General features: G+C 51.9%; 2 protein-coding genes and 1 non-coding gene across 3 annotated transcripts; all 3 read right to left on the reverse strand.

Annotated features, from left to right (window-relative positions):
• Window positions 1-2,160: 2,160 nt before the first annotated feature.
• Window positions 2,161-9,636, reverse strand: LGALS4 (galectin 4). The gene is made up of 10 exons (XM_008139630.3): window positions 9,592-9,636; window positions 9,180-9,268; window positions 7,225-7,429; window positions 5,142-5,276; window positions 3,469-3,495; window positions 3,314-3,349; window positions 3,107-3,136; window positions 2,738-2,826; window positions 2,435-2,600; window positions 2,161-2,355 (listed from the first exon to the last, which is right to left on the reverse strand). Exons 1-10 carry the CDS (start codon window positions 9,634-9,636, stop codon window positions 2,209-2,211), a joined length of 969 nt encoding a protein of 322 aa, XP_008137852.1. The 3' UTR covers window positions 2,161-2,208.
• Window positions 9,637-11,632: 1,996 nt separating this feature from the next.
• On the reverse strand, window positions 11,633-27,673 carry ECH1 (enoyl-CoA hydratase 1). The gene is made up of 10 exons (XM_008139629.3): window positions 27,567-27,673; window positions 26,971-27,175; window positions 26,733-26,821; window positions 13,982-14,106; window positions 13,852-13,900; window positions 13,596-13,660; window positions 12,710-12,780; window positions 12,550-12,621; window positions 12,118-12,268; window positions 11,633-11,940 (listed from the first exon to the last, which is right to left on the reverse strand). The coding sequence occupies exons 1-10, from the start codon at window positions 27,616-27,618 to the stop codon at window positions 11,836-11,838; spliced, it is 984 nt and encodes a 327-aa protein (XP_008137851.2). The 5' UTR covers window positions 27,619-27,673; the 3' UTR covers window positions 11,633-11,835.
• LOC114230983 (U7 small nuclear RNA) lies at window positions 24,271-24,333 on the reverse strand. Its single transcript, XR_003616974.2, has one exon. It is a non-coding gene; the product is annotated as a U7 small nuclear RNA (small nuclear RNA).
• Window positions 27,674-27,768: the final 95 nt, after the last annotated feature.

Raw genomic sequence — 27,768 nt, forward strand, 5'->3', positions numbered from 1 at the left:
AATGTTTCTATCTCCCTCTCCCTCTCTGAAATCAATAAAAACATATTTTTTTAAAAATCACAGAAGGTGATTTTAAAGAAGAAATCTTTGCCCATCTCAAGTTAGAGATTATCTTTTTTCCCCCCTGTTTTTAGAGTTTTAGCATTTATGTTTAGATCTTGATCCTTTTTTACAAAAATTTTTTTGAGCCTTAGCCGGTTTGGCTCAGTGTATAGAGCATCGGCTTGCAGACTGAAGGGTCCTGGGTTCGATTCCTGTCAAGGACACATACCTCAGTTGTAGGCTCCCAGCCCTGGTCGGGGGCATGCAGAAGGCAACCAATCAATGTGTCTCTCTCACATCGGTATTTCTCTCTGTCTCTCCCTTCTACTCTCTCTAAAAAAATCAATAGAAAATATCTTCAGGTGAGGATTATAAAATAAAAAAATAAATAAAATGTGTAGGGTAGAATGCTGTTCTTCCTAATAAATTCTTGAAATACAATTTTTATTGATTTTTAGGGAGAGAGAGAGAGAGAGAGAGAGAGAGAGAGAGAGAGAGAGAGAGAAACATTGATGGGAGAGGCAAACAAGGATCACTGTCCCGGGCATACTCCCAGGCATGACTGGGAATTTATTTATTTATTTATTTATTTAATTGATTTTTACAGAGAGGAAGAGAGAGGGATAGAGAGTTAGAAACATCGATGAGAGAGAATCATCGATCAGCTGCCTCCTACACACCCCCTACTGGGGATGTGCCCGCAACCAAGGTACATGCCCTTGACCGGAATCGAACCCGGGACCTTTCAGTCCACAGGCCGACGCTCTATCCACTGAGCCAAGCCGGTTTTGGCATGACTGGGAATTTAACCAGCAACCTCTCGGTGCACAGGACGACTCCCAACCAACTGAGCCACACTGGCCAGGGCAGTCTTGATAATTTTTAGTTAATTTTGGGGTATGGTGTGAGGTAAGGGTTGAGGTTCATTTCTTGTTATATGTTGAAATGACTGTCTTTTTTCCCCATTGAATTAGCTTGACAGTATTTTATCAAACATAAGTTGATCATATATGTGAGTTTATTTCCAGATTCTCTTCTGATTCATTGATCTATGTGTCTGTCCTTATGTCAATGCCACATTCTTGGTTACTAGAGCTTTCTATAAGTCTTGAAATCATGTAGTGTAAATATTCTTTGTTCTTTTCAAAATTGTTTTGACTAGTCTAGGTCTTTTTAATTTTTAATTGAATTATAATGAATATTTCTACAAAAATTTTATGAATGTTTCTATGGAGAAAAAAAAACATTTTTTATATCTTCTCTAGTCAGTTTAGATAATTTCTAAACTTTCTGGGAATTTGTTCCCCTCATTTATGTTGCCAAATTTGTTGGCCTAAACTTTTTCATAATGTTCCCTTGTAATCCTTTGTATTTTATGTAGAGTCATTAGTGGTCTTTATTCTTTTCTTTTTTAATCCTCACCTGAGGATATGTTGTTTTTTTATTGATTTTAGAGAGAGGAAGGGGGAAAGAGAGAGAGAAACATTGATGTGAGAGAGAAACATTGATCAGTTGCCTCCCATATGTGCCCTGACCAGAGATTGAACCCTCAATCCAGTTATGTTCCCTGACCAGGAATCAAACCTGCAACCTTCTTGATGTAGGGGACGATATTCCAACCAACTGAGCCACCTGACCAGGGCTAGTAGTATTCATTCTTTTTTTAAATATATTTTTATTGATTTCAGAGAGGAAGGGAGAGGGAGAGAAAGATAGAGACATCAATGATGAGAGAGAATCATCGATCAGCTGCCTTCCGCACACCACACACTGGGGATTGAACCCGCAACCCGGGCATGTGCCCTGACCAGGAATCGAACCGTGACCAACTGGTTCATAGGCCGACACTCAACCACTGAGCCACGCCGGCTGGGCTGGTGTTCATTCTTGATTTTGGATTATAATTGCTGTGAGGAATGAATGGTGTTTGGGTAGGAGTAGGGTACCTAGATTTATTATGACGGGAGAATGGATGGACAGATAATTGGATGGCTCAATGGACAGTGCACGACTGATTCAAGGAATAAAGGAACAGTATGTGTGGGCGGGGGCGGGGGGCGGGCGGTGAATGGAATCATGGACACTCATTAGACACCCTCAGATAGTTTATTAGGAGCTTAAAATGGAGACTTATGGGATCTTTCTCTGTGTGCTCCCAGGAATAGATCAGATCTGGACATAGGACAAGGTGACATCACCCTCGATCTCCAGAGTGTCCACCCTCTGGAAGGCTGTAAGGCGATGGGAGAAGTCGAAGAGGTGCTGGCCATTGCCGTAAACCTTGAAGCGATCGATGCCACAGCGAATGGACAGCTGCAGGGAGAGGGGCAGGTGTGAGGCTATGGCCAGGACAGAGGCTTTGGAGGGAGGTGGGGAAGAAAGCCAGACTCACATCAAAGAACAGGCCACGACCAAATGGGTTGTAGGTGATCTTCTTCTCCTCAGATCCCCAGGAGCCGTTCAGATAGCTGTTCCGAACCACAGTGTCCTCGGTCAGGCGGGGGTTAATGTGGAGAGCCAGGTCCCCGGAGGACCCCACCTTGAAGTTGATGGCAAAGCTGGGGACAGAGAGGGAGATGAGAGTCAGGAGGTGGCCAGCACCTGGCCCCTCAAGGGACAGGGGGCTCCAAACGGGACTCCTGGGTCAGAGGGAGAAGGGAAGCTGGGGACGCCCACCTCAGTCTCAGTTCTGTACCTGTTGCCTGAGGGAGGCACGTAACCCTTGACAATGACGGTTTTGCGGGCTGTAAGCCCCCCTTGCAGTCTTCCCGTAAATGGCACAGGCTACGAAGAGAGAACACGGGGTCCCATCGTCTCTCAGGCCACCGGAAGCCAGATGCAAGGACACATTTTCAGAGAGAGGCTCCTACTAGTCCTGGGAAATGTCCCCTAACTCTTGTCCCCTGCCCCACTCAGACCACCAACTCCTCCTTTATCCCACTTCCTGTCCCCAAAACCCTTTGCCCTCTCAGGGCTCCCCGGGGACCTGAGCCCCTCACTCCCCTCAATTCCTGCTTCTCCACAAATTGCCCACCATAAAGCCCTCAACTGCAGGGCCTCTTACCGGGTTGAAGGTTGGGGGTCCCTCCATAGTCTGTGAAGTGAGAAAGAAGAGGTATTATTCTATAATATTTGACAAATACTGACGACACACGTACAACATGTCGCATATTGCCAGGTCCTGGATTGGTACTCCTGGGGACCCAAACTCTGTGACCCTCCCAGTTCTCACCACTCCTCCACCACGTGGCCACCCAGCCCGCTTACTTACAGGCAGGCTACTCAGTGGAGGCTTGTTTCCAGGACCCTACATGGAGAGAGAAAGGTAGGATCGGTGAAAAGACCAGGGTCCCCTGCCCCAGGACCTCCTCAGCCACCAAACCCCCATGTCGAGGGAAAATGTGTCATCTACCCGCCGATACTTACTGGATACGCTGGAGTAATCATGGGGGTCTGTGGGCACAGAGGGAGAAGGAGGTGATGAGAGGGACTCTGAACGAAGGCTTGGAGAGTGTCAGGATGCCTGCCCGCCACCACCCCCCAAGGGGACTCTGGAGTCAAGGGTGGCACTCAAATGGCTCATTACCGGAGAGGGCCTGGCTGTGGGTAGGGATCTCCAGTGCACCGCTTTGGGAAAACCTGGTAAATTCTATTCTTGTACCCTCTCCTACCCTGGCTTCCCGCTGTCCCCCCAAATCCAGAAGCTGCACAATGAAGTGTACATACAATACCCATGCTCACCTCATCCTCCACCACCATGCCCCTCACTCCACATGCCCACCGCCGGGGCAACCGGGACTCCCTGGAACCCGCCTGTTCTGTCTGGCTCAGGCTCTCAGTCTGTGTCTCCCTGTCTGTTTCTCTGTTTCTGTTGCTGTCTCTTGTCCACACCTTCTCTCAGGTGGTTCCTTCTGCCCGAAACGCCATTCCCTTACCAGTTTACTTTTATTAACTCTATTTCCTCTCCTTCCTAATGATTTCCTCTCTGCCTGACTTCCATTTTAAGCCAGCTTTTCTGAAGGCCCTTTTCTGAAGGCCTTAGTTTTCTTTCCAAAGTGCATGGATGAAGCACGATGGTAAATGAAGTCCACAGGCCCGTGACCACCTTACGGATAAAGACATCCCGCCGTGCCTTCATCAGGGAGCAGAGCAGCCGTCTGAGCACGGACCCCACGGCTCTGCCACTTGCTGGCCCGTGACCTGGGGCCAGTTACTCAAGCTCTCTGTGCCTCCGTCCCACGCCTGTAAATGGAGCGGATGGTCATCAGAGCCCTTTCCCACGGGCTGCTGGCTGGGAGCCTGGGGCCCTCAGCCGGAGGGCACCCCGGGAGGCTGGCGCTGGGCCTTCCCGGCTGGTTCGAGTGCGTGTGTCCTGGTGGCCATTTGTTCACTGTGGACCCAGGAGTGGGGTCTCTCAGTCGTCGGGTAAGTGTCCGGTCAGCCTTCACAGATGCTGCCCGGGCTTTTCCAAGGACTGGGAGTGTCGCCGGCCCACAGCCCCACCGACCACAGGTACTGTGTGCCTTTCTCAGTGTGGCTCTTCTGGGGGGGGCAGTGGTGGCTCGTGTTGATCTTCACTGAGTTTCTGAGGGACCAGTGATGTTCGGCGAGTTCCCAGGAACGTGTTTGCTATTCCTGTGGCTTTCGTTCCTCCTTATCTTCGCTTCCACGTCCTCCTTCTCTAGGAAGCCCTTTCTGAAGACGCCCAGAGCTCCTGTACCTGCCCCCTCCCGGCCCTCAGCACTTGTGGCCACACCACCTGGTGACACAGTAGACTGTTTTGGTCCTCTGGGTCCGTGGCATCCCCAGCAAAGGGAGCCAGGAAATAAGGGACTGTGGGAATGAGTTAATTAAAGAGGGAAGCAGCCCAGGCCGAGTAGCTCAGTTGGTTAGTGTCTTTCTGATACGCCAAGGTTTTGGGTTTGATCCCTGGTCAAGGCATGTATAAGAACCAACCAATGAATGCATAAATAAGTGGAACAACAAGGCTCTCTCTCTCTCTCTCTCTCTCTCCTCTCTCTCTCTCTCTCCTTTCTAAAATCAATAAATTTAAAATAAAACAAAGAAGGAAGCAAATAAGAGAGGGGGACCCTACACACCTGGCTTGGGGCCGGCTGGCCTCCGATGAAATTGATTGATTGAAGCTCCAGGTCCCCATCCACTTGCAGGTGAGTGACCATCTGTACTGGGATCCGGTGCCCAAACTCATAGAATGGACTCCCATTGATCACCACCTGGAGGGCAGGATAAGGTCAGAGGCAACATCCATGCCCTGGGAAAGGAAGAGACAGAAGGCAGGGAACAGGGGTCTTTTTAACTTGGGGTCAAAAGACTTAGGATGAGCTGGGATAGCCTCAGAGTCAGGAGCCTTGGAGTCCACAGGTCAGAGGTCAAGCTAGGGTCAAAAGTCAGCTCACAGATTAATGGATAGGAGAGAACATAGAATTTAGTCTGGGGATGGAAATCAGGAGAGACCCGAGGCTGAGCCCCGGTTTAAGCACCAAATGAGTTGGGTTGGAGGTCTAGCTCTGACATGTCTTAGCTGTGTGACCTCCGATAAATCAATTCACCTCTCTGAGCCTTTGTTTCCTCACCTGTAACATGGGGCTCCCTCTGGGATGGTTGGGAAGGTAAAAAGCCAGCAAAGCATGTCAGAGGCGCTGCGCAAATCCCGTGTAGAGCCTTGCCTTGTAATCATATCTCAGCACGAGGCTCTAGGCAGAGTGCCGAGCAATGACCGTGAGGCCGAGAGCCAGCTCCCCAGGACTGAGTGCCTCCTACGTGCTAAGCACCTTCCATAGTGAGAGCAACATGGCGAGTCTCTCAACAGCTCCGTGAGGCAGGATAAGGGACTGTCCCTGTTGTTTAAGAAACCAGAGGCTCCAGTGCTCAGAGTGACCAGCTCAAGGTCACACACTGGCGGGTGGCAAAGCCCAGACTCAATCCTTGTCTGCCAACCTCCAACCGTGGTGCTGACCTCCAGAAATGACGTTAGAAATCTGGGGCCCAGGTAAGGGCAGGTACGGTCCAGGTGTGTGCCCAGCCCTGCAGTTCCCCTCCAGGGGGCGCTCCACATTGGCCACATGGGATGCGTGTGCGCGGGGCATCTGCTCAGTGCCATTTGGGGGGAGTCCGAGGCGGGGACGGAGGGAACTCGGAGCGTGTCCGTCAGGAGTCCTACACAACCTCACAGCACAGCACCGAGGCCGCACATCCTTAACAAACACACACAGGGAAACAGGTCCAGGCGGAGGAAAGACAGGACAAAGGCCACCCGTGGGGGCGAGGGGACTGGGGGAGCCTGAGGGGGCCTTGGGGGCTAGAGGCATCTTGTGTTTAGGCCTAGGCGCTGGCCACGTGGGTGCGCGCTCTTTGTGAAAAGTCGCCCGAGCTGTGGACCCAAGGCGTGCACGTTTTTGTACCTGGGTCCCACGTCACTAACAAATAAAAAACACTTGCACGATAGCAACTAGTCTCAATGTGTGAGTCTCATTCGGACCCTGATTCAAGCGAACTGTAGAAAACAGCAAACAGGCCTTTAAGGGTATGTGGTAGACACTAAGGTAAGGGTATGTGACACTAAGCAAGGACAGTGTTTTTAGGTGTGAGCATGGCGGCATGACCGTGTATAAAAGCCGAAATGCTTGGGAATGGAATTGTATGATATCTGGGGTTTGTTTTGAAGTCATCTGGGAGGGGAAGGGTGGGGTAAGGATGAAAGCCGAGTGCAGGGCGGCTGGGGCTGGCCAAGGAGACCGCTTCACGGCACTCGGTGCTTCCCGTGTGTGTGTTTAGAGTCTCCATACAAATAGCAAAAATACACCTTTCACGAGCACACATAGGAACAGATGATATACATGGGACATATTAGAAGCCTCTCCCCGGTGGAGGAATGGGGATGAGAAAAGGCGATAAAAGAGACATTTTTTAATAGGCAGGAAAGAAGGACAAGGGAAAAGCTCCGTAGGAAGGGAGGAGGGAAGGGGAAGAGAAAAAAGAAGAGAGGAAAGAAAGGAGGGAAAGAGAGAGGGGGAGGGGGAAGTGGGAGAGGATAGAAGGGAGTGGAGGGAGGAGGGAGAGGAAGAGGGAGGGAAGGAGAGAGGAGGGGGAGGGGAGGAGGCGAGAGGAGGGGGAGGGGGGGAGGGGGGGGCGGGGAGGGGAGGCCGGCCCTGAGCGTCCCACCTTGTAGTGCTCCGGCAGGACCATGAACACCAGCTCGAAGGGGGAGCCCTTGCGGAAGGGCATGCTCCTTTTCTTCTCCTCGCTGCCCCACTTGCCGCCCTGCTGCGAATTGAAGACCACCTTGTCCCAGCCGTCGAAACGGGGGTTGAAGTGGAAGGCGATGTCGGCCCCGGGGCCCTGTCCCACCACGAAGTTCACGGAGAACCTGGGGGGGCACGACGAGTTGTTCCCGGCCCCACCTGCCAGCCCAGGGAGCCCTCCTCTGGGAAGCCCTCTGGGCCCCATCTTGTTCCAGCTCCCGAGGGGGGCGCCTGGGCACTGCTGACCCAGGGCAGGAGCGGGTGGTTGTGCCCCTGAGTTCCAGGAAGCGGACTCCCACCTCCACCCCCTCACTCGCTCCTTTTCCCTTTACTTTTTTTTTTTTTTTTAATTATCTTTATTGTTGAAAGGATTACAGATGTTCCCCTTCTTCCCCATGGACCCCCTTCACCCTGTACCCACCTGTTTCCTCCACTCCCTTTCCTTACTAGCCTCCTCCTCTAACCCCTCAAATAGGCCTGCCACTGGGATTCACCTACAGTCACATGGGCACTGCCCTAGGAACCCTGCATCTATCAATGCAGGCCTCTAGCTCCCTCCCTGGCCCTGTAGGCCGTGCCCCACATGCACCCAGAGGGACCCGGTGAACCCTCACACCAGCATCCCCAAAGTTATCCCATCCAGGCCGGCGTGTGTCTCAGGGCCTGCACTGGCGGTTCTTTCTGCCTGGAATGCCCTTCCCTCAATGTACCCCAGGCGCCTCCCTCACCTCCATCCGGTCTTTGCTGAGATGTTCCCTTCCCAGGGAGGCCTCTCCTGGCCACCCTATTTAAAGGGACAGTGCCACACCTCTCTCCCCCACATCCACTCCGGATCGCCTTCCCTCATTTGACTCTATAGTGTTTATAACCATCTGACATTTTATTATGTTTTTTTAATGTTTTTTTTAAATATATTTTTATTAATTTCAGAGAGGAAGGAAGAGGGAGAGAGAGAGAAACATCAATGATGAGAGAGAATTCATTGATCGGCTGCCTCCTGTACGCCCCCTACTGGGGACTGAGCCCACAACCCGGGCATGTGCCCTTGACTGGAATCGAACCCGGGACCCTTCAGTTTGCAAGCCGACACTCTATCCACTGAGCCAAACCAGCTAGGGCTATTATGTATTTATTTTATTACTTATTTTTAACTTATTTATATATGTTTAAAATATATTTTTATTGATTTCAGAAAGGAAGGGAGAAGGAAGAGGGAGATAGAAACATCAATAACGAGAATCATTGATCAGCTGCCTCTTGCACGCCTCTATCGGGAATCAAGCCCACAACCCCAGCATGTGCCCTTGACCAGAATCGAACCCAGGACTCTTCAGTCCACAGGCCAATGCCGTATCCACTAAGCCAGTGGTCGGCAAACTCATTAGTCAACAGAGCCAAATATCAACAGTACAACCATTGAAATTTCTTTTGAGAGCCAAATTTTTTAAACTTAAACTTCTTCTAACGCCACTTCTTCAAAACAGACTCGCCCAGGCCGTGGTATTTTGTGGAAGAGCCACACTCAAGGGGCCAAAGAGCCACATGTGGCTCACGAGCCGCAGTTTGCCGACCACGGCACTAAGCCAAACCAGCTAGGGCCAGGCCTGTGATTTTCGTTCATGCTGTCTCACCCACCAATCCCAATTCAGCAGCCCAACTCGGGGGCCACCTCTTATGGTGAGCCTCCCAGCGCCTCCCAGCCCCTCGCTCGCCCCCTGATCTGATCTCCAAGCCCTGGATTCCCCAGGTCAGGGCTGGTCTTTAGTCATCGGGGTGCTGGCCTAGAGCCCCTCCCCAACCAGGGTAGAGGAAGGTCCGAAGACCAGAGGCCCCGTTTATAGCCCCCCTCCCAGCCTGGCCTGGGGAGGGTCTTACCTTTTCATATGCTCGCTAGCCATTCCTTGGATGTAAATGGACATCCCCATGCTGAGACCTCCAGGGATGGGCTTGTTGTAGGGCAGAGTCTGTAGAAGGGGCTGGGTGAGGGGCCTTGAAGGCCATCTGCCTATTGAGCCCTTTCCCCCTCAGTGAGAAGCACCCCACCCCCACCCCCTTATTCCCTTCAGCCCGGGGGTGGAAACTACGGGGTGAGGGTTCAGCATGAAGATGAAGAGGGCTGACAGTTTGGGGTGGACATAATAGCCTGACAGGTGGGTCCCCAGGGTCAGTATTAGGTAAATCAGACCCAGGGGCAGGGTGGGTGCCTCTGAAGTTCGGGGTGAGAGTAAATTGGTGGCAGGGGCCAGGGTGGAGCTAAGCCGGGCCTGGGTGAAGGCCTGTATCTCACCGGGTTGTAGGTGGGCTGGTAGCCGGGTGCAGGGACAAAGGCCATCTTGAGAGGCTGGGCTGGTGGCTCGTCCTGTGAGAAGAGCTGCAGGAGTAGGAAATGGTGGCAGATACCGGGTGGTAGCTGGCTTTTATACCTGAGGAAAAGGGCGTGGCAGGCAGGGCAGGGTTCACGGGGTCCCTCTTCTGAGCGTCCCAGGCTCACATCTTCTTCTAATGTGCCCTCTGGTCTCCCTTCTCTCACCAGCCTCAGTGGTAACCTGTCAGAACCCAGATCATTGGGCAGGCCTGGGGGGACTCAGGTCAGAAACCCCTCCTCTAGAACCTTCTGCAAAGAGAATGTGCTAGTGAACTTTGGCCCTGCCAGTGCCTTATCAGAGGCCATAAAACTCTACCTGGACCTTTGTTAGCAGAGGGAGGGTAAGGTCAGGGAGGTTGGGTTGGGCAGGGCTGCAGGAGTGGCCCAGGACAGGTGGGCAATGGGAGGAAGTGAAGGGAGGGAGGAACTGGGTGCTCTTGACGCTCCAGGAACTGTGAAAGGACCTAAATTGATTGTGTGCCTACGACGTGCCTTTACCATGACTTTCTCTTGTATACACAGTGGTTTAGATAACTGACTTCTGCAGCTAGAGTTCTGGGTGCAAATCCTGCCTCAGCCACTTCCTGGCTGTGTAATCTTGGGTCAGTGCCTTAACCTCAATTTGCTCATCTGTAAAATGGGGATATTAATAGTATCAACTTCACAGGTCCTTAAAGTAATCGCTAAGTTAATAAATGCTCAGAACAAGACTTGGTATATAGAAGGCACTAAATTGTTTGGTCTCTTGTACTCATTCCCAACATAAATCCAGGACAGTGGAATTATATGTATACTAGAGGCCTGGTGCACGAAATTCGTGCACGGGGGGTGGGGGGATTCCCTTCAGCCCAGCCTGCACCCTCTCCAATCCAGGACCCCTTGGGGGATATCCGACTGCCTGTCTAGACCAGCAGTTGGACATCCCTCTCACAATCCTGGACTGCTGGTTCCTAATTGCTCACCTGCCTGCCTGCCTGGTCGCCCTAACTGCCCCCTGCTGCCGGCCAGGTCTCCCCCAACTGCCCCCTCCCTGCTGGCCTGGTCGCTCCTAACTGCCCCCCCCCCCTCGCCAGCCAGGTCACCCCTAACTGCCCCCCTCCCCGCCAGCCTGGTTGCCCCCAACTATCCCTCTCTGCTGGCCTGGTTGCCCCTAACTGCCCCCCCTGCCAACCTGGTCACCCCCACTGCCCTCCCCCGCCAGCCTAGTCACCCCTCACTGCACCCCCCTGCCAGCCTAATCGCCCCCAACTGCCCCCCCCCCTGCCAGCTTGGTTGCCCACAACTGCACCCCCCTCCCCCACCGGCCTGGTCAGCCCTCACAGCCCCCCTGCCAGCCTGGTCGCCCCACGCAGCCTGCTTGTTCAGTCGTTTGGTCGTCCCTCGGGCCAGTCCTGGGTGGCTAGGCAGCTGACATCCGAGGCTTGCCTGCGCCTCGGGCCTGCCCTGGGAGGCTGGGGGGCTGAGGGGACTGGGGGACTCCAGAGGCAGGCGTGCGAAGCAGTGGGACCCGCCTGGGGGTGGGCCCAGCCATGCCACGCGCCTGCCACCCCAGCGGGGCTGTAGGCACCGCCATCTTTGTGAGGGTGTGACAGCCAATTAGCATATTCCCTCTTTATTAGATAGGCTGAATGAGAAAACCTAAAGCTTAAAGAAATGAGGCAGTTGGCCAAATTGCAATGGCACCCTCGCCGGGCTTCAGCGCCAGATCCCATTAAGCAGTGAGAGGGGTCAGGCGGGGTGAACACTGCCCTCGAGCTGCACCCCTGCTTGCTCCATCCATGCCAGGCTGTCTTTGGCCCTGCCCTGCCCACCGCCAGCTCTGCGTGGCCATCACCTGCCTGGCTCCCATTCCCATTGCCCAACGCTCTCTTCCCAACCTCAGCACAACTGCCAGCTGTGGTCTATGGGTCACCACGTGCATCTGACTCCTTCCCACTCTCCCATCTCCAATAAGGACACCAGGTTCTTGACTTTGCTTTATTGTTCGTGGGGTGAAGGTATGGCCCTGGACATGAAGAAACCAGTGTCACAGAGTCATAAACTGGGAGACTGGGTGAGAAGGCAGCAAGGTGGCCTTCTTTACTATCTCCCTCTGGAGATGAGGAAACACACGCATAAGGTTGGTCAAAGCCAGACCCCAGGCCAGGGCCTAGGACGTGGGGGCTCTCAGAGCTTGGAGAAGGTGACACTCTTCATGTCCTTCTTCTCCATGGCTGCCTGGACAGACTTAACGATGTCCTGGGTTTGCAGCATGCTCATGTTCCAGGATGTCTAGATAGAGAGGGCAGAGAATAATGGAAGGATAGGGCAAGACTGGAGTTGGACCAATGAAAAATGGGGACAAAGCAGCACACCAATCAGAGGAAAAGGCCTGCAGAGGCCGCTGAGCTCTGATTGGTTGCTCTGGGATCAGAGAAGGGTTGTGATTGGTCAGATGGAGAGCCTTACCATGAAATTGAGGCCCTCGGCCACTGAATGGTCGCGGGAGTAGAGCAGGTTGATTTTGGTGCCCTGGACCGCCACGGGGCTCTTGCTGGAAATCTCCGCCGCCAGGTTGAAGGCCGCGTCCAGCATGACCTCCTTGTCTGGGAATATTCGGCTGCAAATGAAGGGCACCTGGAATCGGGGGTCTGAGAGGGTTCTCTACCTCCCCGCCCATATTAGAAGTGGCCAATCACAGTAGAAAACAGAAGACACCCCCCTCCTCCTCCTCCCATGAAATGGACCAATCAGGGCACGACACTCCAGAATAAAGAACTGACCGCTCAGAGAGAGGAAGCCCCGTGGAATCCATGAATAAGAATTCCCAGGGACCCAGAGAGCCCCACCCAGGCCTGGCTGGCCCTGAGCTCCTCACCAGCACCGGCGGGTGCAGCCTACCTGACCAGCCCGCTGCTCAGGGCCTCGTCAGCCATCATCTTTCGGGCGGTGAAGGCCAGCTCGTTGACCAGGCTGCAGGAGGGCAGGGTTATCAGGGGCCAGCGGTCATCCCAGGTGCAGCGATGCCCTTCGGTCCCTTCCCCCACGTGTCCCTACCCACCTCTGATTCCCGACGACTCTGGGCAGACGCTGCAGCGTTCCCACATCAGCAGCCAAACCCACATCCACCTCCTGCGGGTAGCAATCCCGTCAGTTCTTGGTCTCTGCCCGATACTGGCCGGTGAAATCCAGCACTCCACCCCTCACTCAGATGCTCCTCCCCTCAATACTCCATTCCCTTTCTTTCCCAGAGGAGATTCCTTCAGGCCAGAGTCCACCTTCCAATTCCTCGGCCATCTCCGTTCTTCCGAGGCTGCCACGTCTCTCTCCAGAGTGAAGTGCTTCTTAACCGCGCTTGGTTCACCCCCTTCCTGCATCGATGGGCCCCATCCGGCCTCGCACCCTCTGAGGAGGCACTGACTCCATAATGCAGCGTCCCCAGCCTGCCCCGTCCCCATTCTTTACTCGCTCCTGACCTCACCTGGACTGCAGGTCCTACCCTTTAATCCCTCCATGACCAAGCCTTACTTCTTTTTAAAAAAAAATATATATATATTTTATTGATTTTTTACAGAGAGGAAGGGAGAGGGATAGAGAGCTAGAAACATCGATGAGAGAGAAACATCGACCAGCTGCCTCCTGCACACCCCACTACTGGGGATGTGCCCGCAACCAAGGTACATGCCCTTGACCGGAATCGAACCTGGGACCCTTTCAGTCCGCAGGCCGACGCTCTATCCACTGAGCCAAACCGGTTAGGGCCAAGCCTTACTTCTTAAGGGTCATTTCTGATGAACTCTTCCGTGAAGCCGTCTGGGCTTGTTCCGGGCCCTCCCTCCTCATTCCCACCTCCTGAGCCTGCACTGTCACTGCTCTGCCCTGACTGCCACTCTTCGCCCAGCTTTAAGCAGGACTCAAAGAAGCAGAAGCTCGGGGGGATGACTCACCTTCACCTGAAAGAAAGCATCCTGGGCACAGTACCGGATGTCACAGGCGGTGATGAGGTCCACACCTGGGAGGCAGAAGCCCTGGGCACTAAACAACCATGAGGACCAACCCTCCGCCCAGGCCCAGGGGGTTGCAGTTCGGTACAAAACCCAACTAGCAACGGATCTGAGCTGGAGGCCATGGGCTGAGGCAGAAGGGCAGCAGCCCACAGGCACACAGCCAGAAGGAGTTCCGGGATGGGGGTTGCAGACTCACCTCCGCCGATGCAGCCCCCGTGGATGGCTGCGATCACGGGTTTGGGGCACTGGAAGAAAACGAGAGGGGCGGGGTCAGGGCTGGCCCAGGAGAGATGGACAGAAGGCGTGCCTTCCCGGCCCCCAGTCACCTTCTCGATGACGCTGAAGGTCTCTTGGTATCTGGAGATGAGGTTACGCAGGTACCAGCTTATGCGAGCCACATCATCTCCTTGAGGCTGAAGGAGGTCTGAAGCCATGTCCACGAGGTCGATACCTAGTGGGAGGTGTGAGGAGGCTCATGTAGCCTCCCACTGCCCAGCTGGAGGTGAGAACCTGGGCTCAGCCTGTTTGAACCCTCAAACCACCGCGGTGGAGAAAGCAACTCACCTAGGGCTCAGCAAGGGGTGGTGAAATAAAAGTTAACCTTTACTGCTCACTTTTCCCTCACAACAACCCTCTGAGGTGGGTCCTCTTACTATCTCCATTTTATGGGATAAACTGAGGCACGGGGAATTTAAGTCACTTGCCCAAGGTCATGCTTTTCACCATCTGCCAGACAGCCTGGCCGTCAGGTTTTGGTTTGAGCAATCGAGTCAGTGCTGCTAGTGGTTCCTGAGATGCAGCAATTCTGGGGGCTCCAACTGCAAGACAATCCCAAACCTGACCTTTGCTCCACTCGTCAGTCTCCATGACCCCTACCCTCTGGCTACCATCCTGCCCCCGCAGTGTGCTCCCCACACACAGCCGGGGGGAACATGTAGACACTTCAGGGCCCTCCCTTCTTCCTTCCCGACCCACTCACTTGGAATAAAATGCAAGGTCTTTGCCAATACCTTACCAGCTCAGCACCAAAATCATTCCCAACCTATTCCTTTGGGCACACACGTCTCCAACAGCTGTTCCAACAACACAACACAGTCCCTCTCAGGGCCTTTGGGCCTCCGGTTCCCTCGGCGTAAAACAGTCCTTCCCCCTGTTCTGATCCCAAGACAGAGTCCATCTCTGTCCAGGACACAGCTCATCTCCTCAGCAAGGCCGGCTCTGGTTACCCTGGCTAAATAGCAGCCGTCGCCTTCCATCTCCTTCCTCTGCCGAGCGCCGGCGCTGCTACCGCATCATGTGCTCATCTCACTTAGTGCCCCTCTCCCATCTCGGATGAGAGCGCCAGGAGCCGGGGAGTTTTGTCTTTGTCCACCTCTGTATCCCAGTGGCTAAACAAAGTCTAGTACACAGTAGGAGCTCAATAAGTGAACGATACAGGCAATTCCTGTCCTCATGGAGCTGCCCTTCTATGGGAAAGACAAACACATACGAAAATACATGTTGTCAGATGATGATCAATGTTAAAACTAAAGAAGGACAACGGGATGGAAAGTGAGTGTGCAGTGAGGACTCCTGCAGTATTGTATTGGGTGTCAGGGACCCACTCACTGAAAAGGTGACATTTGAGTAAAGATATGGCCCTACCTGGTTTGGCTCAGTGGATAGAGCGTCAGCCTGTGGACTGAAGGGTCCCGGGTTTGATTCCGGTCAATGGCACATGCCTGGGTTGTGGGCTTGATCCCCAGTAGCGGGCGTGCAGGAGGCAGCCAATCGATGATTCTCTCTCACCATTGATGTTTTTTTTTTTTTTTTTAAATATTTTATTGATTTTTTTTACAGAGAAGAAGGGAGAGGGATAGAGTTAGAAACATCAATGAGAGAGAAACATCGACCAGCTGCCTCCTGCACACCCCGTACTGGGGATGTGCCTGCAACCAAGGTACATGCCCCTGACCGGAATCGAACCTGGGACCCTTCAGTCCAAAGGCTGACGCTCTATCCACTGAGCCACACCGGTCAGGGCACCATTGATGTTTTATCTCTCTCTACCTCCCTCTTCCCCTCTGAAGTCAATAAAAATATATTAAAAATAATAATTAAAAAAAAAAAAAAGATGTGGAGAAGAGACAGGGAACTACAGGGACATCCGGGATAAGAGTTCCGAATGTCAGGAACAGCCAGTGGTAGGAATGCCCCTGGCCTGTGTGAGGACCATGGAGGAGGCCAGGGTAGCTGAAGTGGAACGAGCAAGAAGGAAAGTGGGAAGAGTCAAGGTCAGAGAGGTGACCGGGCCAGCAGTGTGGGGCCTCCTGAGCCAAGAGGAGGACTTTGGCTTTTACTCGGAGATAGAGCTATGGGACAGTTCTAAACAGAATCATCCTTCACTGTTTTCCTCCTCAGCTGAATCCTGCTCATCCTGCTGCCTGGCCTCTAACAATTGGGTTAACAAACCTGAAAAATCATTCCCACATACAGCCACACCCCGGTCTCAGACTTTGTTGCCTCCACAGCTTGTTTAAATGAGACGGGAGGAGTGTCGGCTCAGGATAGAGATGGATTTGTGCAAGTTACATATGCTTAAGATGGGATCCCCTAGCCCCAGCTGATTTGGCTCAATGGATAGAGCATTGGCCTGTGGACTGAAGGGTTCCAGGTTTGATTCCCATCAAAGGCACAAGCCCGGAGAGTGGGCTCGATCCCCAATAGGGGTGGGGCGTGCAGGAAGCACCCAATCAGTGATTCTCTCTCATCATTGATGTTTCTATCTCTCCCTCTCTGAAATCAATAAAATATATTTAAATAAATAAACAAATAGATGGGACCCTGGTGTCCTTGTCCAGGTCCCTTCATCCTCGGGGCCTTGGGTTTCTTCTCTGTAAACTGAGGGTAAAGCCCGGCTGAGAGCTGACAAGGCTGCAAGACTTCAAGGAGACGAAGCTTTAAGCAGTGCCTGGCATTTAGGGCGTCACACGTTGCTATTAGACTCCATTTCAGTAGAGGCCAGAACCTGGATCAGTCTGAGCGCTTCTTCCACTCCGTGTCTGAGAAGTCCCAGTGACTCACAGGAGCCACGTGACTCCCAGACAAGCCCAGCTAGGCACCCTGTGATCCCTGCCTCCACTGGTTTTTCTGGTTTACCTGGACCTGCAGACACTGCAGACACTGGCTTTTACAACCCCGTGAAGTAAGGGCCCCTGACCAGGACACAAGGGGTTCCCCTCCACAGTGAGAACCACTCCCTGCAGTGAAGTCCGCCATCACATTCTCCTGAGAATCTTGAAATGTTCCAGGTATCACTCACAATCATAATGAAGTTATTCATAATCACAAATAACAGCTCCATCAACAAAGTTTTCCATGTATCGATGTTTTATGCATCTGCGCTCATTGAATCCTCACAGAAACCTGAGCTGCGTGCTGTTCCCTCCATTCTCTTCAGAGGGGCAAACTGCCACACAGAGCTGAAGGGGTGTGCGCAGGAGGCACCCGTGGGAGTGGCTGGCTCTGGGACCAGAGCCCTTGCTTTTTTTTGTTGTTGTTTTTAATATATTTTATTGATTTTTTACAGAGAGGAAGGGAGAGGGATAGAGAGCTAGAAACATCGATGAGAGAGAAACATCCATCAGTTGCCTCCTGCACACCCCCCACTGGGGATGTGCCCGCAACCAAGGTATATGCCCTTGACCGGAATCGAACCTGGGACCTTTCAGTCTGCAGGCCGACGCTCTATCCACTGAGCCAAACCGGTTTTGGCTAGAGCCCTTGCTTTGAACCAGCATGTCAGGTACCTGGGTTACAGTCACTTAGTGGTTTATCGGCAAGGGGACTCGGCAGCCAGGCAGCTCCAGGTCAGAAATCCTGGCTCTGCCACTTACCACCTGTGAGAACTGGGCACTTCTTCCTTCCTCTGGGCTGGTTTCAGCATATATACTAGTAAAATGGGGATGGAACTGAACCTGTCTCCTAGGGTTGTGGGAGAATAAACATGTGTGAAATGCGATGACACCTCACACCTCACAAATGCTACATGAAGTATGGGCTATTTCTTTTCTTTTTGTTAATCCTCACTTGAGGATATTTTTTCCATTGCTTTTCAGAAAGAGTGGAAAGGAGGGAGGAAGGCAGGGAGGGGGGAGAGGGAGGAGGAGAGAGAGAGAAGCATTGATGTGAGAGATACTGACTGGTTGCCTCCTACACGTACCTGGGGCACTCTGACTTAGGTATGTGCCCATGACAGGGAATCAAACCTCTAACCTTTTGGTGCATGAGCCGCCGCTTTAACCACTGAACAACATCGGCCAGGGAGTCACAGTCTTCTGGGAGATGCTTGCATATTATCCCAACATGGTGGAGAGCAATGGTGGGCTGGTCCCTCTTCGTTGAGGAGAAACCTGGAGAACTAGGTGCTGTGAGTGCTGAGGAGTGAGATGGCTTTCTGAATACAAGCTTCATTCTGATTAAGAACTTTTTTTTTTAATCCTCACTCAAGTATATGCTTTTTTATTTTATTTATTTTAAAATATATTTTTATTGACTTTAGAGAGAGAGGAAGGGAAAGGAAGGGAGAGAGGGAGAGAGAGAGAGGGGAGGAGAGAGAGAGAGAGAGAGAGAGAGAGAGAGAGAGAGAGAGAGAGAGAGAGAGAAACATCGACTGGTTGCCTCCAGCACATGCCCCGCCAGCCAGGGACTGATCAAAAACTGAGAAATGTCTTCACCTCTGATAATGAGGGTATTCTTGTTTTATGTTCTGGGGTTGGGAGGCACAGTGGGATGTGCATCTGAAATGACTACGGCTCGGCATCCGGGGGCCTGAGGAGTGGGGCTAGGCCGAAGGGCACAGCACTGCTGCTTAGGGCAACCCCAGCTCAGCAGGGCTGCCTCCACCTCCATGGGCCGCTTCAATGTCTCCCCGCAGGCCACGCTGCTGCTGGGCCAGGGACCAGGAGCTCAGGGGCTGTAACTGCAGCCCAACCTCTGCTCCTCAGCGGAGCCCACAAGCAAAGTCAGAAATGTTTATGTGATGCCTCACTTCACCTCACAGATGACTGATAGATCCTCCCTTCCCCCAACTGATGGACGGAGCATGACGTAAACTCTACCTGCAGCCGGACATTCCTGAACACCTTATATGGACTGTACATTGAACCGCCAATCAGCACCTGCCATATAAGTCCCCAATTCCTAAATCCCTAGGCCCCTAACCATGTACCTTACATGAAACCACCAATCAGCGTGGGCTGAGTGCCCTAAGCCCCGTCCCCTTTTCCTCCCCTTAAAAGGCACTCTCACCCCGGCAAGCTCTCTCACAAGCTCTCTCTCTCTCTCTCTTCCCTTTCCCCCTCTGGAAGGCAGCCGGCAGGGTGATCGCCAATAAAGCCTGTGTCCTGGTAACCCATGGTCTCCGGCCCTCTGTTTCATCTTTCATCATGGTGCTGAACCTGGGTGAGCGTGGACTATCCTCGAACCTAGCCCCGAGCTTCTGACTCCTGCTCTGGCTCTGCTCGGTGGCATGGTTCTGAGTCGATTGGCCTGCTCAGAACGCTTCTCAAACCCTGCCGTGCCAGGACACGTGGGAATCTCAGGACACGTGGGAATCTCGTCGCTTCCTTCTATCCGGTAGGCTTCAGGGATTTTCCCAACCCCCACCCCCACCCCCTGCACCCCCTGGTTCCCTTGACCTGGAAGGGCCTCAGAGTTTCCCGACTATGCGCTACACGTTCTACGTTCTACTTTCTACTTTCTACGAAAGCCCAGGTACCTGGCCGGGAAAACTCTGCTCTACTCCACGGGAAAGGTTCGGGGTGACGACCTTGCAACCTTCTCCTGTCCTTTTTTCTACAGGTTGGCAGAGGGAAAAGAAGGACGCTTCTTATTCCTTCCCCAACTTCTCGGTGGCCTTTCCCTCCGGTCAAGGGAACCCCTCAATCCAAACCCTCTCGTAACCTCAAAGAAGCTCTGCCTGGCTACAATATAAACTCTCTGTGGCCTGAAAATTCCAATATCCTCTGAGATCTAGATGATTTTGCCACCGGATTGGAAAGCGTTTGAGATCCCTACGAACAGACTCCCCCCCCCCCCCCCGCTCTCCCCCCTCGCTTGATCCTCCTCTGGAAGTCCTCTTTGCCCTCTCAAACCCCTTTCCCTGTCTTCTGACTCTTTCAACTCAGCGGATCTCAATCTCGCCACCTCCTTACAATCCTAAACCTGTCCCTCTCTGCCTAAGCATTTTTCCCCAGGTCAACGCTGCCGGAGTGGAGTGCAGGAGTCCTTGGAGGACTCCGGGAGTATCTTTAACTTTTTGTTTTTTTCCTTTACACTCACTGGTCCCGCCCACTGACCAGCGGCAGCGGCGGCATTTACAGGCCCTTCCTCTCCCTCAGGGTGTTCGCTTCCTGAGTCCTCAGTCTCCCTGCAAAGCCCCTCCTGGTCCCGCCCTCATTATGGGAGGCAGGATGGGGCATTTCTACCTCTGAGAATTCTACCCCCCCCCTTCCCCTGTGCTCTCCGCCTAATCTCTGCTCCTGTGGCCTCCAGCACACAAATTTACAGGTGGCTGACCATTTCCCTTCTCACTCTCTGATCCTTCTCAAATTGAAAAACACCTAGGCTCTTTCTCTTCAGACCCTCTTAACCAGCAGCCGCCTTCTCCCCAGTCCCTGAGCCCAAATCCTGAGAACCTGAGCTCCAAAACAGCCTTTCCATCTAACACTCATTCTCAGGCCCAAAGACCTCCTTCTTCAACAGCTTCTTCTACTCTCGCGTCCACTCTACCCCTGAGGGAGGCAGCAGGAGCTGAGGGCACACTCTTTGAGTCCATGTCCCATTCTCTATGTCCAGCCTCACAGATTGAGAGGCATCTCAGGTTTCTTTTTCCACTGACCTGACCACCTTTACTCCCCGACATATGCCGCAACTGCAGGTCCACACCAGAATCCTTGAGATCCCGGATAGACACCCCTAACGATGCCCCCGCTCAGCAGGAAGTAGCTATGGAAGACGGACCTTCATCCCCTGACCCTGCCCGGACTCTCAATTTTTTTAATATTAGCAAAAGCCTGGAATGATAGATCCTCCCTTCCCCCAACTGATGGACGGAGCATGACGTAAACTCTACCTGCAGCCGGACATTCCTGAACACCATATATGGACTGTACATTGAACCGCCAATCAGCACCTGCCATATAAGTCCCCAATTCCTAAATCCCTAGGCCCCTAACCATGTACCTTACATGAAACCACCAATCAGCGTGGGCTGAGTGCCCTAAGCCCCGTCCCCTTTTCCTCCCCTTAAAAGGCACTCTCACCCCGGCAAGCTCTCTCGCGCTCTCTCTCTCTCTCTTTCCCCTCTGGAAGGCAGCCAATAAAGCCTGTGTCCTGGTATCCCATGGTCTCCGGCCCTCTGTTTCATCTTTCAATGACAACTACGTGCTCTGGTTGGACAAGATACAAACAGCTACTGGACAGCACAGGGAAGGTTCTAAAGAGAGTTGTCACTTAACCCTTTGCACTCGCTTGCTTTTTTCTCGATTCCTTTATTCTAATGCTAACCGTATCGAGTCACACTCGACATCCAGTACAAAAGGTTAAAAAAAGGTTCTGGCATTGAGGGAGTTACCAGTTTTTAGAACTTTTAGCCCAAGGCCAAGCTGAAGTTGTGCTTGTAGAACCAGAAGACAGAGTCAGGGTGATGCCAGCTGAGACATGGAACTGGGAATCAGTTCATGTGTGTTGGGTAATTACATGAAAGCATGTTATTGTTATAACACACTTTACTGACAAAAAAAAAAAAAAAAGATTCTCAGAGGTTAAGGACCTTAAGTCATGTTCTGTCATGTTCAGTTGGACTAATTTCTGAATTTGAGTATTTTATTTAATTTTTAAAATTGATTTCAGAGAGGGGAAGAGAGAAACCAGTGATGAAAGAGAATCACCAATCAGCTGCCTCCTACATGCCCCCATACCGGGAATCGAGCCCACAACCCAGGCATGTGCCTGATCTAGAATTGAACCATGACCTCCTGGTCAATCACTGAGCAACACCAGCTGGGCTGAATTTGAATGTTTTAAATTAAAATGATAAAAGGGGAAGTTCGAAGCTGCTGACAATCCTAATTAACAAGCATTGCTCATATTGAAACATATTTTTCTCCCTACCTCACCCGAGGATATTTTCCCATTGATTTTTAGAGAGTGGATGGGGGTGGGGGGTGGAGAGGGAGGCAGAGAGTATGACAAGAATAGTAATTGATCATATAAGTTCTTTTAAATCTGCTTTGCTGGAATTTCATAAGGAATCTCCAGACTGACCTTTAGCCCCTTAGGGCTAGAAGCCAAGCCACATAGTTGCCGCCAGCATTTGCTTGCAATACCTATTGATTCGGGTGAATTCCTCAGGCTCTCAAGGTTCTTTACAATGTCTGGAGGTTCTTTCCTTGTTGTCTCCCAAGAAAGCAACCTTTGTTCCTTATCTGGAAAAACTAATGTGAACCATGGAAGTAGGGTACCAGGCCATTTTCCAAGGGGCTTTTATCGGCTTCCAAAGTCAATAATAATTCCTTAAAACTTTCTGGTGACATCTGAGTTGGTGCATGTCTATGTAAAAAATGACATTCCAGCCCTAGCCGGTTTGGCTCAGTGGATAGAGTATCAGCCTGCGGACTGAAGGGTCCCGGGTTCAATTCCGGTCAATGGCACATGTCCAGGTTGTGGGCTCAATCCCTAGTAGGGTGTGTGCAGGAGGCAGCTAATCAATGATTCTCTCTCATCATTGATGCTTCTAACTCTCTCTCCCTCTCCGTTCCTCTCTGAAATAAATAAAAAAATATATATTTTTAAAAATGACATTCCAGTCAAAGTCTTAGTAATAAACCAATTTCCAATTGTGTCTTGTTATAAAAAGAACATATTGCTCTAGCCAGTTTTGCTCAGTGGATAGAGCGTTGGCTCACGGACTAAAGGCTCACAGGATTTATTCCAGTCAATGGCACGTACCTCGGTTGCAGGCTCAATCCCTGGCCCCTGGTCGGGGCAAGTGCAGGAAGCAACCAATTGATGTGCCTCTTTCACATCAAAGTCTTTCTCTCTCTTCTCTCCTCTCGCTCTCCCCCTCCCACCTTTCCCTCCACTCTCTCTAAAATACAAAAATCAATGGAGCCCGGCTATGTGGCTCAATGGTTGAGTGTCAACCCAGGAACCAAGAGGTTGGTGGGTCGATTTCTAGTCAGGGCACATGCCCAGGTTGTAGGTTCGATCCCCAGTGGGGGCCTTGCAGGAAGCAGCCAAGCAATTACTTCCTCTCTCATCAATGTTTCTATCTCCATATCCTTCTCCCTCCACCTCTCTCTAAAAAGCAATAAAAATATATATTTAAAAAATCAATGGCCTAGCCGGTTCGGCTCAATGGATAGAGCATTGGACTGCAGACCAAAAGGTTGCAGATTCAATTCTAATCAAGGGTACGTACCTTAGTTGCAAGCTTCCCTGGCCGGGCCCTGGTTGAGGTGCATGCAGGAGGCAACCAATCAATGTGTTTCTCTCACATCTATATTTCTGTCTTTCCCTCTATCTTCCACTCTCTCTAAAGATCAATGGAAAAATATTCTTGAGTGAGGATTAAAAAAAAAAAAAATCAATGGAAAAAATAACCTGGGGTGAGGATAAACAAAAGCATTTTTTAATCTAATTGTTCACCTTTGGACTGGATCCTGAATTTTTCCGTTTCTTTTTTAAAAATATTTTTTTAATTGATTTCAGAGAGGAAGGGAGAGGCAGAGAGAGACAGAAACATCAATGATGAGAGAATCACTGATCAGCTGCTTCTGCATACCCCACACTGGAGACCGAGCCCACAACTTGGGCATGTGCCCTGACCGGGAATTGAACCGTGACCTCTTGGCTCATAGGTCAATGCTCAACCACTGAGCCATGCCAGCCGGACCTGAATTTTTCTTCTTCTTCTTCTTTCTTCTTCTTTTTTTTTTTTTTTAAGTAAGCTGGTTTAAAAAATCAGTGGGATGACATCATTTCTCTGCTCCAAATCTTCCAAAGGCTTCTCACCTACCTCTATGGAATTTATTGAATTTTCACCCCTTCCCAAACACACATATCCCATTTCCTATTCCTCTTCCCTCTGGACCACTATTATCCAGCTACACTAGCTGGAGGACCCCAGAAGAAGCTGCGCACACTCCTGCCTCCGGGATTTTGTACTTGTTCTTCCCTCCACCGGTTCCATTGCCCCCACCCCACCCCCCGCATCGGTACCAGGGCTTTTTCACTCCATCTGGGACTAGCCTTGGCTCAGATGACAGTTCTCAACCAGCCTCTCCTTGTTTACAAGCTCAACCCTCACCCCCACACTCTTTCCCCTTCACTGTTTTATTGTTCCCCACAGCATCCGTCACCTCCAGCAGGGACAGTGCTGGAGCCAGGCCCTCCCTCCCGTGCCCCTGTCTGAGGCCTCACCAGGCGGCACAGTGGGGCGCCTGCTCCCTGTGGTAGTCCAGCTGTGCCAGTGAGCAGGGCCCGTACTTGTCCCGCCCAGAGGCTCATGGCAGGTGGAGTTCACGGGTCGGATGCTCCCTGAATTTTTCTCTCTTTTTTTTTTTTTGGGGGGGTGGGCCTTCCGGTGCGAGCCGGAAGACCTGCTGGACAAATTCAAAAAGAGCTGTAAGCACACTCCCTGAATTTTTCTAATAAAAGTGTTTGACTGCAGCCCTCTGATATTGAGGTAACCAAGATGGCGGCGTAGGTAAATGCCAGTAATTGCTGCCTTCCACAACCACATCAAAATTACAACTAAAATACAAACAACCATCATTCTGAACCACCTGATATCTGGATGAATGAAGTCCTACAACTAGAGTAGTAACAAAGAAAGCACATCAAGACTGGTAGGAGGGGCAGACGCACAGAATGGGCAGGTCCAACACTCACATGTGGCATGTTTTTAATCGAAAGAGATATCTCCAAGTCTTCCTGAGAGAAGAAGGTGGTCCCAGCCCCCAGCCCAGGGTTTCAGAGCTGGGGAGAGAAGCCCCTGTAACTTCGGGCTGTAAAAAACTGCGGAGATTGTGGCTGAGTAACACAGAGGCTCCTGGAGTCCCAGGTGTTCCTCTTAAAAGGCCCGCACATGAAGTTTACATGGCCCACTTCTGAGCTCCAGCGCTGGGCGGAGGCTTTGGGGAATCCAGGGACATATGGGGAGGATGTTCTGGCATCAGGGCAGGAAATCAGGGGTGGCTTTCTCTCAGACAGGTGTGCTCGCAGGGGTCGTTGTTCCTGTGCTGGGACCTCCCCCACCTCAAAGCTAACTGGCAGCCATATCTGAGTTTCCATCAGTGTGGCCCACACTGTTCACTCTACCCTGGTGATTTCCCTGAGATCTGGCCCAACCCAAGCTGTTTACAGAGGCTTTTCCATATAAAAATGGCCTGTCTTGGTTCAGGCTTTAGACTGGTGTCATCATGCCCAAAACCTATCAATAAAAGGTCCAAGACCTGGCACTAGCACCAGCCTACCTTGCTTCACAGCTGGGCCTCGCCTACGTACTTCCAAGCCCAACACAAGAAGCAGCCATCTGCAGATCTCTGTAGCTTCTGCTGGGTGGCCCCAGGCAGTGGCTGACTTTGCACCTCCTGAGAGGCCCAGAGCCAGTGCACCTGGTTTACAGCTTCAGACCATACCAGGTTACAACTCTACACATCCACAAGTGACACACTCAAGGGGCAGACTCAGTGAGCACCGAAGTCCCACTGAAGCAAGTCCTGCTCCACAGGGGTGTCTCCTGCACAGCAGCAGCTCTTCCACTGTAGTTGCAGCTGGTCCTCACAGCCACTTAGCCTGGAGGTCAATTCCTCCCAGAGACGCCAATAGCCATAAAGGCTCAACTACAACAAGACTGTGCACACAGCCCCACAGGGACACACCTGTAGTGCCCAGCTCAGGTGACTGGGGAGGCTGAGCCACTGGGCCCTACAGGACATCTACCACACAAGGCTACTTACCAATTCCAGGAGACATAGCAGCTCTACCTAGTACACAGCAACAAACACAAGGAAGCAGCCAAAATGTGGAGACAGCCCTAACCGGTTTGGCTCAGTGGATAGAGCGTTGGCCTGTGGACTCGAGAATCCCAGATTCGATTCTGGTCAAGGGTATGTACCTTGGTTGCGGGCACATCCCCAGTAGGGGGTGTGCAGGAGGCAGCTAATCGATGTTTCTCTCTCATCAATGTTTCTAACTCTCTATCCCTCTCCCTTCCTCTCTTTAAAAAATCAATAAAATACATTTTTTTAAAAATGTGGAGACAAAGCAACGTCACGAATGAAAGAACAGAAGAAATCTCCAGGAAAAAAAAACAAAAAAAACCTAAATGAAATGGAAGCAAGCAAACGACTAGATACAGAGTTCCAAACGATGGTTATAGTCCTAGCCAGCCGCCCTATATTCCTCAAGATTAGAAATGATCAAAAGAAAGGGGGTGGGGGGGTCATAACCACATAGAAACTTCATTTCGAAGTTTCTTATGACCTTTCCTCCTTTCTTTCCTTTTGATTCAAACTGGCCTCATCTAGCACCCTGACTCACCTGCCTTTTTCTCCCTCACAGGACCACTCCCTTCGTCATTAAGCCCTCAGGGCAACGAGGTTCTGATCGGCACCAAATAATCCTATGAAAAAGCTTCAGGTCTACTGATCGCAGAGACAGTTTCGGTCAAACTAGAGTCAGACTTCAGTTGTGTTTCAGCTCTAGGCCCAGAAAAGCAGCCAACCCACACCATGGCTGACATCAGGACCAGATACACCGATCAACTACCCCCTACCCTATCATCTACCAGTCAGTAGAGACCATGACCCTGACCGCAACCTTAACTCCCTGAGTCATCGTGATTAATGATTTCCCCTGTGTGACCCATTCCCTGGAAGCCACCCAGGAGCCAGGTCTTTAACCATCAGCTAACCTGTCTCTGGGTGCAAATAAACCTATACTTCCTTTGCTGCATTAAAAAAAAAAAAAAAGCATTTATCTATACCTAGGGGTAGGGGGAGGCAGGTGGGGATGGAGAGCATCTCATACCTGCAGTGAACATTTTTCCTGCGCCAGAGATCACCACAGCCCGACAGTCAGCATCTTGCGCTATCTTGTTGAAGCACTCCACCATCTCGCTGTGGAGGGGCAAGGAGTGAGGAAGGGCTGTGTCTGGGGTGGGAATCCCCTACCTTCATGTCCAACTGTCTCCCATACCCCACCCCTAGCCAATCCCTCAGCCTCTGCCTCCTCCTGCAGGTAGGCCTCCAGGATCTGTAGGCCAGACCTCCAGAAGGCCTTGTTCATGGCATTCCTTTTCTCCGGCCGATTTAGCTGTACATGCAGAATGTGTCTCTGGGCAGCTGTCACCCGAAGGGACTCATAGTTGTGGTGTGGGGCTTCACTGGGGGCTGCTCTGGAGGCCTCATCTTGTGCAGAGCTCATGGGGCGAAGGCTAAGGTTGAGACCCAGGTGGGTGGGGGCTGTCAGTCCTGAGGAGACAAAGGAAGGAAGAGCCTTTGATGACCCCATACTGGGGACGCAGCACCTTCAAGAGCAGAGGGCACACATCTCAGTGACACTAGACTGGGGAACACGGGACCCTTAGAGACCTCAGTGTAGGCAGATACAGTTTTAAGATTAGGGGTGCAATTATCAGCGGTCTCCACGTGAGAACCACTTCAGACCCTCGGTTGTGGAACTGACCCCAGGTTAGGGACAGGGCGCCCTCAGCGACCCGACTGTAAGACACAGGCCTATAGACCTGGGGAATCCTGAGTTAAAGGGACCGGACCCTGCTTGGCCTGGGGCAGCCTCCCCGTCACGTGACTTCTAGGGCAGCATGACAGCGATCGGACCCCCAGCGGTCAAGAGGTGACTCACGCCACAGCGGCAGGTCGCGGAATCTGCGTGAAGCCGCCATCGCCGCCGCCATCGCTACTGAGTAGCTGAGTAACGCGATAAGAGGAAACCAAAGGGGCGGAAACAAAGGCAGCCATGTTGAGGGAGGGCATCAGGTGCAGCCGGAAGGCGGAGACGCCCCGCCTCCCGCCATCTTTACTAAGGGCAACAGGAAATAGCCGGT

The sequence above is a fragment of the Eptesicus fuscus genome, chromosome 21 (genome assembly GCF_027574615.1).
Source record: "Eptesicus fuscus isolate TK198812 chromosome 21, DD_ASM_mEF_20220401, whole genome shotgun sequence".
Classification (NCBI taxonomy): domain Eukaryota; kingdom Metazoa; phylum Chordata; class Mammalia; order Chiroptera; family Vespertilionidae; genus Eptesicus; species Eptesicus fuscus.

Bases quoted from the DNA above. Each gene is read 5' to 3' on its own strand.
- LGALS4 (XM_008139630.3), bottom strand. From the start codon at position 9,636: ATGGCCTTTGTCCCTGCACCCGGCTACCAGCCCACCTACAACCCG. The intron at 5,277-7,224 runs GTGGGACGCTCA...CCTGCCCTCCAG, and splicing joins TCCTGCCGGAGCACTACAAG to GTGGTGATCAATGGGAGTCC. The intron at 2,827-3,106 runs GTAAGAGGCCCT...CTCTCTTCGTAG, and splicing joins GACCCCCAACCTTCAACCCG to CCTGTGCCATTTACGGGAAG.
- ECH1 (XM_008139629.3), bottom strand. From the start codon at position 27,618: ATGGCGGCGGCGATGGCGGCTTCACGCAGATTCCGCGACCTGCCGCTG. The intron at 27,176-27,566 runs GTGAGTCACCTC...TTGTCTCCTCAG, and splicing joins CCGCGACCTGCCGCTGTGGC to GACTGACAGCCCCCACCCAC. The intron at 26,822-26,970 runs GTCTGGCCTACA...GCCCCTCCACAG, and splicing joins ATGAACAAGGCCTTCTGGAG to CGAGATGGTGGAGTGCTTCA.